At 46.2% G+C, this 10,119-nt stretch overlaps 1 protein-coding gene across 1 annotated transcript; it reads right to left on the bottom strand.

Moving 5' to 3' along the window:
• Nucleotides 1-3,206: 3,206 nt before the first annotated feature.
• Nucleotides 3,207-8,264, bottom strand: GPHB5 (glycoprotein hormone subunit beta 5). Its single transcript, XM_004698642.1, has 2 exons — nucleotides 8,061-8,264; nucleotides 3,207-3,395 (listed from the first exon to the last, which is right to left on the bottom strand). The coding sequence occupies exons 1-2, from the start codon at nucleotides 8,262-8,264 to the stop codon at nucleotides 3,207-3,209; spliced, it is 393 nt and encodes a 130-aa protein (XP_004698699.1).
• Nucleotides 8,265-10,119: the final 1,855 nt, after the last annotated feature.

Below are 10,119 nucleotides of genomic sequence, written 5' to 3'. Positions count from 1 at the left end.
TAATAAATCCAATTTACAGGCCCATTTCTGTGAGCCTTTCGCTCTCCAGACTCAGACAGGGCCCTCTGGGCATCTCCTCCTTCACAGGCCATGATGTTCACCACACTTTAAGGAGCCATCCCAATAGCGCTTAGGATCAGACACAGGCATTTTCACGAGGGTGTAAACCAGAGTCACAGGGAAGTCTCCATATCAATACACTGTTATCTATTCTTCTGATCTGCTATCTTCCTCTTCTCAACCTTGTCCCGCACCCTCAAGACCCCGTCACAAACACATTCTACGATGTCTACCAGTTTGCATTAGTCAAGGGCTGAGGCTCCTTTAAGGGAGAATCAGTCTTCTCACAGCAGGAAGTGCCCTTCTCCATTAAGTCATTCCCAATCACCCATTTACAGCCAATGGGGGCTCAGGGCGAATATCACCAAGGATAGCCCTCTCTTCAGGCGGGGTCGGTGGAACGGTCTGTCTCTGCATTGTCTCTAACCATGCAGAACTGGCAAGTGGAAATGGGCCCCTTCTGCCGGGCCTTCCAACACATCCACCTAATTGCCCCACGTCAGCTTCTGTGCCCCACTGTTCCCCATTAGACGTTTGACACAGGTGGTCTCCTAATAAGGTCTTGGGCCTGCTTGTCAGCATAGTCTGCCCTCCAGCGGCCAGAAAAAAGTGCCCTTTCTGATGTGGCCTTCTGACTTTCGTGTTACAGCCCCAGTGTTTCGACTGTATTCAGCCACCCAATACGCCCCAGCCACAGTATTTCTCATTAGCCTGGTCCCGTCTCGCAAATGTTACAGACACCGTATTTCCCAGTGCCTACCTTTCCATATGTATCCCAGTTTCCCACAGGCGACACAGCGATCGTCCTGCGCCCTCAGGCCTTATCCCTCTCAGAGCCATTGTGCCACCTCAGTTCCCCAAAGACAGCTGTGCTGAGTTCCATCCATGTACACCTTGATCCACTCTCCGCTCTCTGAAACCTTTGTGACTGCAGCGATGGGCACCCTCACTCTGCTTCGATTCAGCCAAGGGGAGGCACCAGCAGATCAGAGCATGGGAGGAGGGTTGGGTATTTGCTTTCCCACACCTGTTACCAGGTCCCAAGCTGGGAATTGCAGCATCCTCCGATCAAAGACCAGAGCTCCTGCCAGACAGCCTTCTATATAGTTCTCTTTCTGGTCTGATCACCACCCTTTGCTCTTTCACCTTAGAGTCGTAGGACTGATCATTGCTCTAAACTGAAGATGTGTCACACACACACACACACACACACCCCGCCCTTGTTGATTTCCTTAAACCTGTCCACACACTTGTAAAGTCTCTTCACCAAACTCTCCACAATACCCCCATTGAAGTTTAACAATTGTTGCCTGTGAGAACCCTGCTGACGCTGTGATGATCTTTTCTCATCGTTTGTCAAGTCCTTAGGAGCCGTGGTGCAGCACTGTTTACCGGCTGGGCTGCAATCTGCAAAGTCAGCAGTTCGAAACCACCAGCTACTGTACAGGAAATAGATGGGGCTTTCTACTTCCATAAAGAGTTACAGTCTTGGAAATTCAGAGACAGGTCAACCCTGTCCTATAGGTCATTGTGGGTTGACATCGTCTCTGAGGCAGTGGGTTTTGGTCAAGTCTTTACTACCACCTTTTTCCCCGGTATTTTCTAAAGAAACCATCTTATCTCATCAGCAAACTCTGAGCAAAGTCCTTGGCGGGTGGATTGGAAACCACTTGAGTGATGCAACCCAGTATCATCCCTAAGCATCACCTACTGTCCCAGCAAAGGCATCTGACTCCTTTTTATATAAGAGTGACTTCCTTGCCCATCCATCGATTTGCACTGATGGTTGGAAGTGGCATTTGCTAATGCCCACTCATCCCAAATATGCACTCCATCCACCTAGAGCTTGAACGTCATTATCAACAGTTACTATGCTGTTCTATGAGGAAGTGCATAGATTCAAACGGAACTCCTGGCTCCCTGCTGTGCCGTGAGGTGTGTATGTCAACGTATGCTACCCAGAGCCATCTCTCTGTGTCTCTTACTGAATGTGGCACCCTAAACGGAGGTTTAAGTGAAAATTCCTTGTCGTTCACTTTAAGTGTGTTCCTATTATTTCAAGTGTATTAGTGACTAAAAAGACATTGTAAAACATTTTTATAAATTCAAAAGGCAGAGGACATGCTTTATTGGCATTAAGATAGATTTTCTTGGAATAGTATGAAAAAGAAGCATGGTTAAAAATCAATCCCCCAAAATACATAGCTTTTGAGGTTAAAAAAAAAAGCCACAAAGAATCAGCTGCTGTAAGATTTGAGAGGCAGGAGCTAGATAATCACGGACAGCAGTTTGACCCCTACAAACATGTGAATTTTCTGAGTTTCATAAATGCTGTTTAAATTTAAATTATGCTAAGTGGAGACAAATACTTGTGATGGAATCTTTTGGCGATAGCTTTGGGAGAACATCACACTCTAGAAACATGAATTTAGTTCCATGAGTTTTGAGCCTGAATGATAGCTCCAGTACATTTTTTTTCTGGGTTTTTTTTTTTTGTGGGGGGGTGGGGAGGGAGGAAGGGAATTAATCACTAGAAAGGATTCTTTTATTAATTTTAAAAGAAATTTACTTGGAAATCACAACACCTTTTCATTTGAACTAGTGTGTTCCTCCCTTTGTTAATCTGAGCAGTCACTGAGTCTTGGACAGCCCACTGCTCAGTTAAAATGGAAGGGTTATTTTCTCTTGAGAAGTTTGCAGTTGGATTTTCTTGGGAGCAGGAGGACTAGAGCGTTGGTTTTGTTACTTTCTGACCCTTAGAGTTCAGTTGGAGGCTGGCAGTTAAATAGGACCTGAGAATGTAACAACTTCCTAATCCCATTTTCCAATTCCATCCATTGTGTTTGAATCATGGACCTTGTAAGGGGAGGACGGTAGTGTACAAATTATGTTCTAAGGCACAAGGCAAAGAAAAATGAATTTGAAGATGTATGATTATTTGGGTGAGGGTCCAAATATTGTTGTACAGCTTTAACCTAAATAGGTTGCATCTGGTCTGGGTTTCAAACCAAGACGTATGCCTTCCTCCACCAATGGGGTGAAATTAAGCAGTCCGTGAATCCAGAGGGTGTATCTGCTTGTACAACCTGTGCAGGTGGGCCGTGAGGTACAAGACCGCCAGCTGTGTTCTGCAGACCACGCCAGCTTCAAATGGTCTCACACTCGGTGGTGGCCGTGGAGCAGGCCCCGCAGTCACAGCGGACGGCCACAGGGTAGGTGTAGAAAGGATCCACTCCAGGAGCACAGTTGGGCAGCTTGACAGTCACCTGTCTGGTCTCGTTGTAGGTACAGACTCGATGATGGGCTTCGATGTAGGGGGGCTCCAGAATGGGCTTCTGTCCCCACAGGTAGAAAACAGGAAACCCATTAGTACAGACCAGCCTGCTTTATTTTCTTGGGACCACGTTTCACTATCTGATATGAACTGACTCATTTGTTGACCTGTTTCCACCACCACCACCCCCCCCAGAAGGCAAACTCCTGAAAGCAAGAACCCGTTCCTGTTCACCACCATCTCCTGAAACCCCACAGAGTCCTGGCACACAGCAAATGCTCATTAAATATATAGCCAATGAATCATCTTAATCATTGCATACGTCTCCTAACTAGTTTTCCTCTCCTGTCCTACCCCCTACTGTCTATTTGAAATGCAGAAGCTCCAAGTGATACTTGTAAAACATCAATCAGGTCCTATCACTCTTCTGCCCAAAGTCCTAGTGGTTTCACACCTGCCTCAGAGTTAATGGCAAAGGGTTCATAAGCCAAAACCCATTGATGACGAGTCATAGAAACCCAATATGTTGTGGTGGTGGTGGTTGCTGTTGGGTGCCATCGAGTTAGATCCAACTCACAGTGACCCTGCGTACAACAGAATGAAATTCCACCTGGGCCTAGGCCGGCCTCAAAAGTATTCTTAAGCCTGAGCCCATTGTGGCAGATGATTATCAATCCATCTTGTTGAGGGCCTGCCTGTTTTTCACTGCCCCTCTACTTTACCAAGCACCATGTCTTTCTCCAAAGCCTGGTCTCTCCTGATGACATGATCAAAGTACATGAGATGAAGTCTCTCCATCCTCGCTTCCACGGAGCATTCTGGCCATACTTCTTCCCAGACACATCTGTTTGGTTTGGGGCAGTCCCTGGCAGCCCTGTATAGAGTTCTGAAACTGTAAACCTTTACCAGAGCACAAGGCTTCACCTTCCTCTTGAGGCGCAGCTGGTGGGGCTGAACTACCAACGTTGTGGTTCGGGCAGCACCACCTTAAAGACCTCACCACCCCGGACGATCTTCCTTTCCCCATGACATGAGCGAGGGCTATGAGCTTTGGTAGCATCGTGGCTACAGGTTGAGCTTGTGGTCCGCAGTTTGAAAGCACCAGCACCGCCACAGAAGAAAGATGAGCCATCGACTCCCGTACAGCGTTACAAACTCAAAAACTCAGGGGCTGTTTTATGATTCATCATTGACTCCTTGGCAGTGAGTTTCAGTTTGAATTTTGACCCTAGACTTACTGATTTGCTCACTCTGATCCAACCCACATAGTTCCTCGAACCTACCATGTCAGGGTCTGTGCACTGAACATTTCCTCTCGTCGGGATGTTCTCCTGTACAGTCACCCCTTCAATGTTTTTTTCACCCACTCAAGGCTGCCTTTCCCGACCACCCTACTGAAAATTGCAACGTCCCAACTCCATGCTCCAGAACTTCCTCAGTTTCTCCTTGCTCTACTTTTCTCTGGGAAGCTTTTATCAATACACCTGACAGATTGACCTCCGGGCCTTCAAGGATCAGCCTCGGTTTACCTCTCCTCCTCTACTCTCTCTACTCTTGGAACCTAGAATGGGTTGTCCAATAAAATACAGGACCCCCAGCTAAATTTGAATTTCATATCAACACCTGGTCCTTTTTTTGTATAAATCAGTCTCAAATATTCCACAGGACAAACTTATACTTGAAAATGACTTGTAGTTGATATGAACTTCAAATGTAATCGGGCGTCCTGTCCGTGTCTCAGTTTTGTTTTGTTTCATGTAGTAGCTCTGGCAGCCCTACACCCTCGTCAGGAGCAAACGCTGTTTTCAGCAGCAGCTCCCCACCTTCAAAGGCACATCCGGCTGCTTTGTCCTCTGGAACATTCCTGTTTTCAGACCAGTTGAGTTATACACACACGTACCACATCTTAGAAACTTTCATATTGCCTGGAAAATAAACATTTCTTTCTCACCTATAAGTAACCTCACAGCAAAGACATTTTTTCAAAAACTGGCTAAAAGTGAAAGGATATTCTTGTGTCTTCGTGTTGGTATTTCGGCTCTCCGGGGAGTGCACAAACCCCCTGCCGTGGCTGTGCATCAGTGAAAGCCGGTCACCAGTTCAAAGAAGAAAGAACATGGGCTGACTTGAAGAGAAACAGTGGTTTGAGATTTTGATCCCAACGAGCCCCAAGATTTGAGCTGCATGCAGTAAAGTGAGGTGCTGCCAGGCCTTAATATGAGAAGGTACCAAAGTCCCCTGCATAAGACTGATGGCAGGTCACCAACCACAGTGTACAGCAGCTAGCTCAATTTTCATCTGGCTATCAGGAGCCCTGGTGGCACTGTTGGGTAAGCATTGAACCGCTAAACACAAGGTCAGCGGTTCTAGCCCCTCAGCCACTTTGCGAGAGAAAGTTGAGGCAATCTGTCCTCATCAAGATTTACAACCTTGTAAACCCTAAACAGGGGCAACCGATGGCAGGTTCAACTCGATGGCAAAGGATTTGGTTTATCAGATCTCCAGCCCTGGTGCAAAAAGAAATACAGCTAATCTCGTAAAATAATTTCATTTAATTTGGAAATTTCATCACCATGACCCAATTCCCCGACTCTAAATACCAAAAACAATGGCTGTAGAGTCCATTCCAACTCCTCGCAATCCCTGTGGATACCAGAACACAACTGTGCCCCAGAGGTCTTTCAAAGACTGATTTTTTTTTAAGTACTGTATATACTCATGTACAATCCAAATTTTTTCAGCCCATTTTTTATGCTGTTTCTGTGGTAAAATTAGGTGCCTCAGCTGATATTTGGGTTGGCTATACTCTAGTATATATGGTAGATTCCCCATGTCTTTCCTCCGAGGTTCCTCTGGGTGGATTCAAACCTCCAATCTACTGGTTAGCACCCCCTAAGGACTCTTAGGAGGAAGGAGAAGGAGAAGAACACTTCTTCTCAAGGGCAGTATTCCCTTCTGGTGCCCGTGGGTGTCCAGGCAGCTTCAGTGGGCGGAAGTTGTACAGCTGCAAGTACAGGGCATCTCAGGTCACACAGTGAATAGTTACTGAAGGTCTTGCTCCTGCGTGACACTTTGACAAAAGCTACAAAACACACACACACAAGAATGACTCGCCGTCTCTGCACTCAAAGAACTTAAAAGCTGGTACTGGTGGTGGAAGGAAAACAGAAGAGAGATTCTCATCAAGGTCTTAGCAGGAGTCAGAAAGGGTTGAGAGAAGGAGTTGGCTCAAGAGATGCTCATCCAGGAATGGGTATGACCATGATGGGTGGAAACGAGAAGGAATATTAGGAAAGGATGAAACTGAGATTCCACGAGGAGTGTTTAATAAAACCTTTGTAAAGCCAGTCTCCCTGTTTCCAAGCTAAGAGTAGATGTGTGGTGGCTGAAAGAGCAAGCAGAAGCCACATTGACGCTTGAGTGGGCGCCAGTGGGTGGTCATTAAAGGTGTTTGGTTGGTGAGTGACAAGAACCCCTAATCCATACTGAGGTGGGCCTCGGTGTGCTGAGTGAGCAGGTGCATGTGCTTCTCCCTGACTCCCTTCTCAGACCAACAGGGTGCTACAGTTGCTTGAGGTTTTATTCCCATTTTAAACACAAATGTTTCCATAAAGGTTTTATATAGTTGAATACAAAGGAACTCGATGGATCTGTCAAAGATACACTCTTAAGGTCTTAGAATGGTTAAGGAGACCAGGGGCTTTCTACTTCCATAAAGATTTACAGTCTAGGAAAATCTCCAGGGCAGTTCTACCCTGACCCTGTCCTACAGGAACCCTGCCCCATAGGATCACTGTGAGTCAGAATTGACCCCATGGCCGTGAAAGGGCTGTGTGGAAGGCACTGAAGGACAGACTGGGAGCCAGTGATCACTCACCTCCCCAGTCCACGTAGGAGCGGTCTCGCTGTATCACTCATAGGAAGACAGGGGGAGTTTGAGTCCCAGATTAAAACCAAGAATTTAGACCCAACTGTCTACTGAATCAGGCTGTACCCTTGCAACCACACAGCCCTTGAATCCCCTGTGCCGTCTGTAAAATGGGCAGGCTACTAGCACATTGTGCACTCCCTGGGGGAGGATGCCAAGTCATTGTGTTTGCCTTGCTTTGTTTGGTTTTCTTCTGTTTTGAAATCCACGAGGAAAGATGGATCCCCATTCTGCCTGATGACATGGGAAAAGCCCACGCTCCAGAATCAAGCCCAGGGGATTCTCTACCAGCTGCTCTGAAAGGGAGCACTCCACAAGGTCCTGGATAGAGGCAGAGGAAATGTGCAACAAAACTCAGTGGCCTATAAAGACCAAGCTGACTGGTTGACGGAGAGACTGGTGGAACCCTTCCTGTCTGGAACCCAACTCACGCCGGTAGCTCCGTTTTCAGCCAAGCAATAGGTCTATAAGGTGAACAATAACACTGGGAGGTCCCCACTGCTTAGAACAATCAAACACTTGCAATCAGGAGGGCAGCATTTGCCCAAGGGCAACATTCAGAAGGGTTAGGAAAGAAGGAGAAACGGAAAACAGAACACAGGGAGAAAATGGGATAAGAGATGTTTCCTAGTGGGGATTGCAAGCAGTGATATGCACCAAAATGTGTATGCATCGTTGAATGGAAAACGGATCTGCTCTGGACACCTTCACCCAGTTCACAATAACAAGAAAAAATAATCATCAGTCCCCAGGGGCTGCCCTTGAAGGCATCCATCCTCCATCTGGTTAGCCACTCACCTCCCAGGTCTCGCAGCGGCCCCAGCAGGCGTCGGTGGTGATCCGCAGTCCTCTGCAGCCCGTCTTCTTAGCCACAAACGTGAACTCCCTCACAGCACAGCCCACGAAGGTGTGCAGGTCCCTGCTGGAGGTGCTGGAGACACCGCTGCAGCCAGCCAGCAGCAGGAGGGCCACGGGGCCAAGGAAAAGGTATGCCGCCTTCATGCTGTCTTCCAAAAGGGAGAGGGAGGAGAGTTCATTGACGGGACCCGCTGCCTTCATGGAACAGCCACCAACATGTCAGTCATTGTCAAAGGGGCCATGTTCTTTGTTTCTCCAAAAATAAAAAAAATTAGCCAAGCTAGAATAAATGACCACAGAGTGTGTATAATTGGCTCCTGGCTGAATTCCACAGACCCGCTGTGCTCTGCGGGCACCTGTCTCCCAGGGGAATCCCAGGCTCTTCCTTATTGTGACCTTACTGTGGGTCTTAGAGAAGTCTGCCTCAATGGTCTCTTCAGAATGAATGCAAAGTATGACTCACATGGAAAGAGATGCCGATGCTAACATAACCCTAAAATGCACGTAAATTCTTTTTACGCAGATGCAGAAGATTAGGGCGCCATTGTATAAGCTTTGCTCAAAAGTGCATTTCCAGGTGCCAAGGGGAGGGAATAAACAAATAGTAATAGCTCTATGCCTTATAGATACTGTTACTAACCCAACCCACCATAAAATTTGGATTTGCAAAAAGTACCTAAAATCTGGTCAGCTGACTTAAAATCCCATTCATAAAAATGTGTTCTCCTCCTACTTTGTGCCTCTGGTGTAGGCTCTTGCTGTAATAAGTACCTAGCTGTGCATACATTAAAATCCATATAATTTAAAGCACCCAAGGGTTTCAAATGCAAATGCCCCTGTGCCATCAAGTCTATCATCTCTTCCAGGACCAGAATTACCTTTCAGACAAACTTCCTAGCTAGAAATTAGACATTGCGTTCTGGAATTCTCCTGGTTCGCTACCATTTAAAATGGGTCATGAGGATATTTATTTTCAAATCTCACCTCGGGGCTCCTCCTTCTGACCTATCACCTTAGCAGGGCTCTGCTGAAGTGGACTGAAGTTTCCTTTACGGAGAAGCACTCACCTAATCGTGCTGGTGTGCGCTCTTCTTCCAGAACGGAGACTTGCCCCCAAGGGTTCAGAAAGGCACACAGAATGGTGGAAGTTTGCTCTGGGTAACTGGCTGTACCCTCTGTTACTGGGCTGCTTGATTGCTTGAATATATAGGAAAGGTCTTGTCGATCAAAACAAAAGAGAGGCAGATCCTTACAGGAACCACGAAACACATCAAAGCCCTGGAATATAAAGCCAGTCTCTATTTTCCAAAACCGATTAACGTAAAGGGTGTTGTTTTGTTTCTTAACATCACCTACTAAAACAGAAAGTTGCCGTGGTGGGTGACATAATCCTAGGGTAGTTCACCTGGCTCTCAGGAGAACAAATGCACTGGGGCAAGATGGATTAAAGTTTCCTTCATGGGAACAAGCGTTCTTTGAAAAGAGGAGTAAGTCACCAGCAGCTAATGGCAAACTCTTTCCCTTAACTCCCATGTCTCAATGCATTGAAAAACAGCAAAACAATCTTTCTCATGGGAAAGAACACAGATCATGAACTGAAGGGATGGAAATTACAGTGAAAAAGAACATTCTGGAAATCTTAAAATCAGGTAAAGTATTAGATAACATGAATTACACCTTAGAATGAATCATAAAGGGGGAAAATAGCAAAATCGTTCGAAGTCATGATCCTCCAGCATGGGAATGACAAGAGACTTTTCATGCATTTCCCCCCATTTTCTGCACTTTTCACAGGGCTGACATTGGGCAGACTTTGACATATCAAATAACATTAATATTTTTTCACTAAAATAAACCACCTAAGTGTCCATCCATCTGACACGCAACAACATCCAATGTTATTGTATTGGAAACACGTGCTTTCTTTACATTTCCAGTTCTAAATAGCATTCTTTTTATTTATGAGCATGAGACGAAGTTTATATTCCAATCTGTAAGA

The sequence above is a fragment of the Echinops telfairi genome, unplaced genomic scaffold (genome assembly GCF_000313985.2).
Source record: "Echinops telfairi isolate 266 unplaced genomic scaffold, ASM31398v2 ScPeMD7_18;HRSCAF=68, whole genome shotgun sequence".
Classification (NCBI taxonomy): domain Eukaryota; kingdom Metazoa; phylum Chordata; class Mammalia; order Afrosoricida; family Tenrecidae; genus Echinops; species Echinops telfairi.
This window is presented reverse-complemented; position numbering and strand designations above follow the sequence as displayed.